This window comes from Tupaia chinensis, unplaced genomic scaffold, assembly GCF_000334495.1.
Source record: "Tupaia chinensis unplaced genomic scaffold, TupChi_1.0 Scaffold000673_1, whole genome shotgun sequence".
Classification (NCBI taxonomy): domain Eukaryota; kingdom Metazoa; phylum Chordata; class Mammalia; order Scandentia; family Tupaiidae; genus Tupaia; species Tupaia belangeri.
In genome coordinates this window covers 744,053-744,788 of record NW_006160196.1, presented here as the reverse complement: position 1 = coordinate 744,788, position 736 = coordinate 744,053, and the positions used below count along the sequence as shown (strand labels likewise).

The following is a 736-nucleotide window of genomic DNA, read 5'->3' as shown; positions in this document are numbered from 1 at the left end:
GCAGGACGGTCCCACCTGGCCCTCGACAGGGCTGGTCTCAGACCAGGTGGCTTCAGACATGCGGACGTGCCTGTGTGCCCAAACTGCTGAGAGGAGACTGGAGGAGAAGGTGGGCCGTCTGGCCATCCCCGGGGTGATTTCTCACTGTCTCTCTTGTCTCTGTCCGGCAAGCATATACACGCCAGAGCAAAACTAAAAATAGAACAACAAAAAACACAAGAAGGGAGTCTGAGCTCAAGGCAGCAGACAAGAGGCCTCCGCATGGCGGCTGGGACCGTGTGGTCACCGAGGTCACAGCCACAGCCGCAGGCAGGTTGTAAGGGGACACTTCAGAGAGGCCTGGCGGGGGATTCCAGGCCGTGGAGAGCTTGGGTTACAGCAGGGGCTGGGAGGGCCGCAGAGGTGCCAGGTTCAGCCCCCCACCCCGCTGTCGGGAGTGCTTTCTGCAGCGACACCTTCCACCTGAAAACGCGCAGCGGAGGCCAAAGAGAACGGACAAGTAGAAGGCAAAAGTCTGCAGACAAACAGGGGCTGGGCCGGGCGGGGTGTGCCTTCAGCTGGAAGGCGGGGTCGCAGTTCTTGGAGTCCTGGAGCTGTCTCCCGACAGGATATGAGAGAGGAACTGGGGTCCCCGGTCACGGGAGCCGGCCAGGGCTGCAGGCGGGGAGCGAACGTGGCTGCCGCGAGCGGGCCGGGGCCCCACACCCGGGTGGGGGGCTGGGGTCGGAGGCTCGGG

At 63.9% G+C, this 736-nt stretch overlaps 1 protein-coding gene across 2 annotated transcripts in view; it reads left to right on the top strand.

The window, feature by feature from the left end:
* Positions 1–246: 246 nt before the first annotated feature.
* Positions 247–736, top strand: part of FCGRT (Fc gamma receptor and transporter) — a 6,050-nt gene continuing 5,560 nt past the window's right edge. Inside the window, exon 1 of one of the 2 annotated variants that reach the window (XM_027776469.1) lies at positions 247–682. In XM_027776469.1, coding sequence (XP_027632270.1) covers positions 262–682 — 421 coding nt within the window. In that variant the 5' untranslated portion in view covers positions 247–261. The remainder of the gene's footprint in view (positions 683–736) is intronic. The other variant, XM_006160141.3, reaches the window with a different exon arrangement.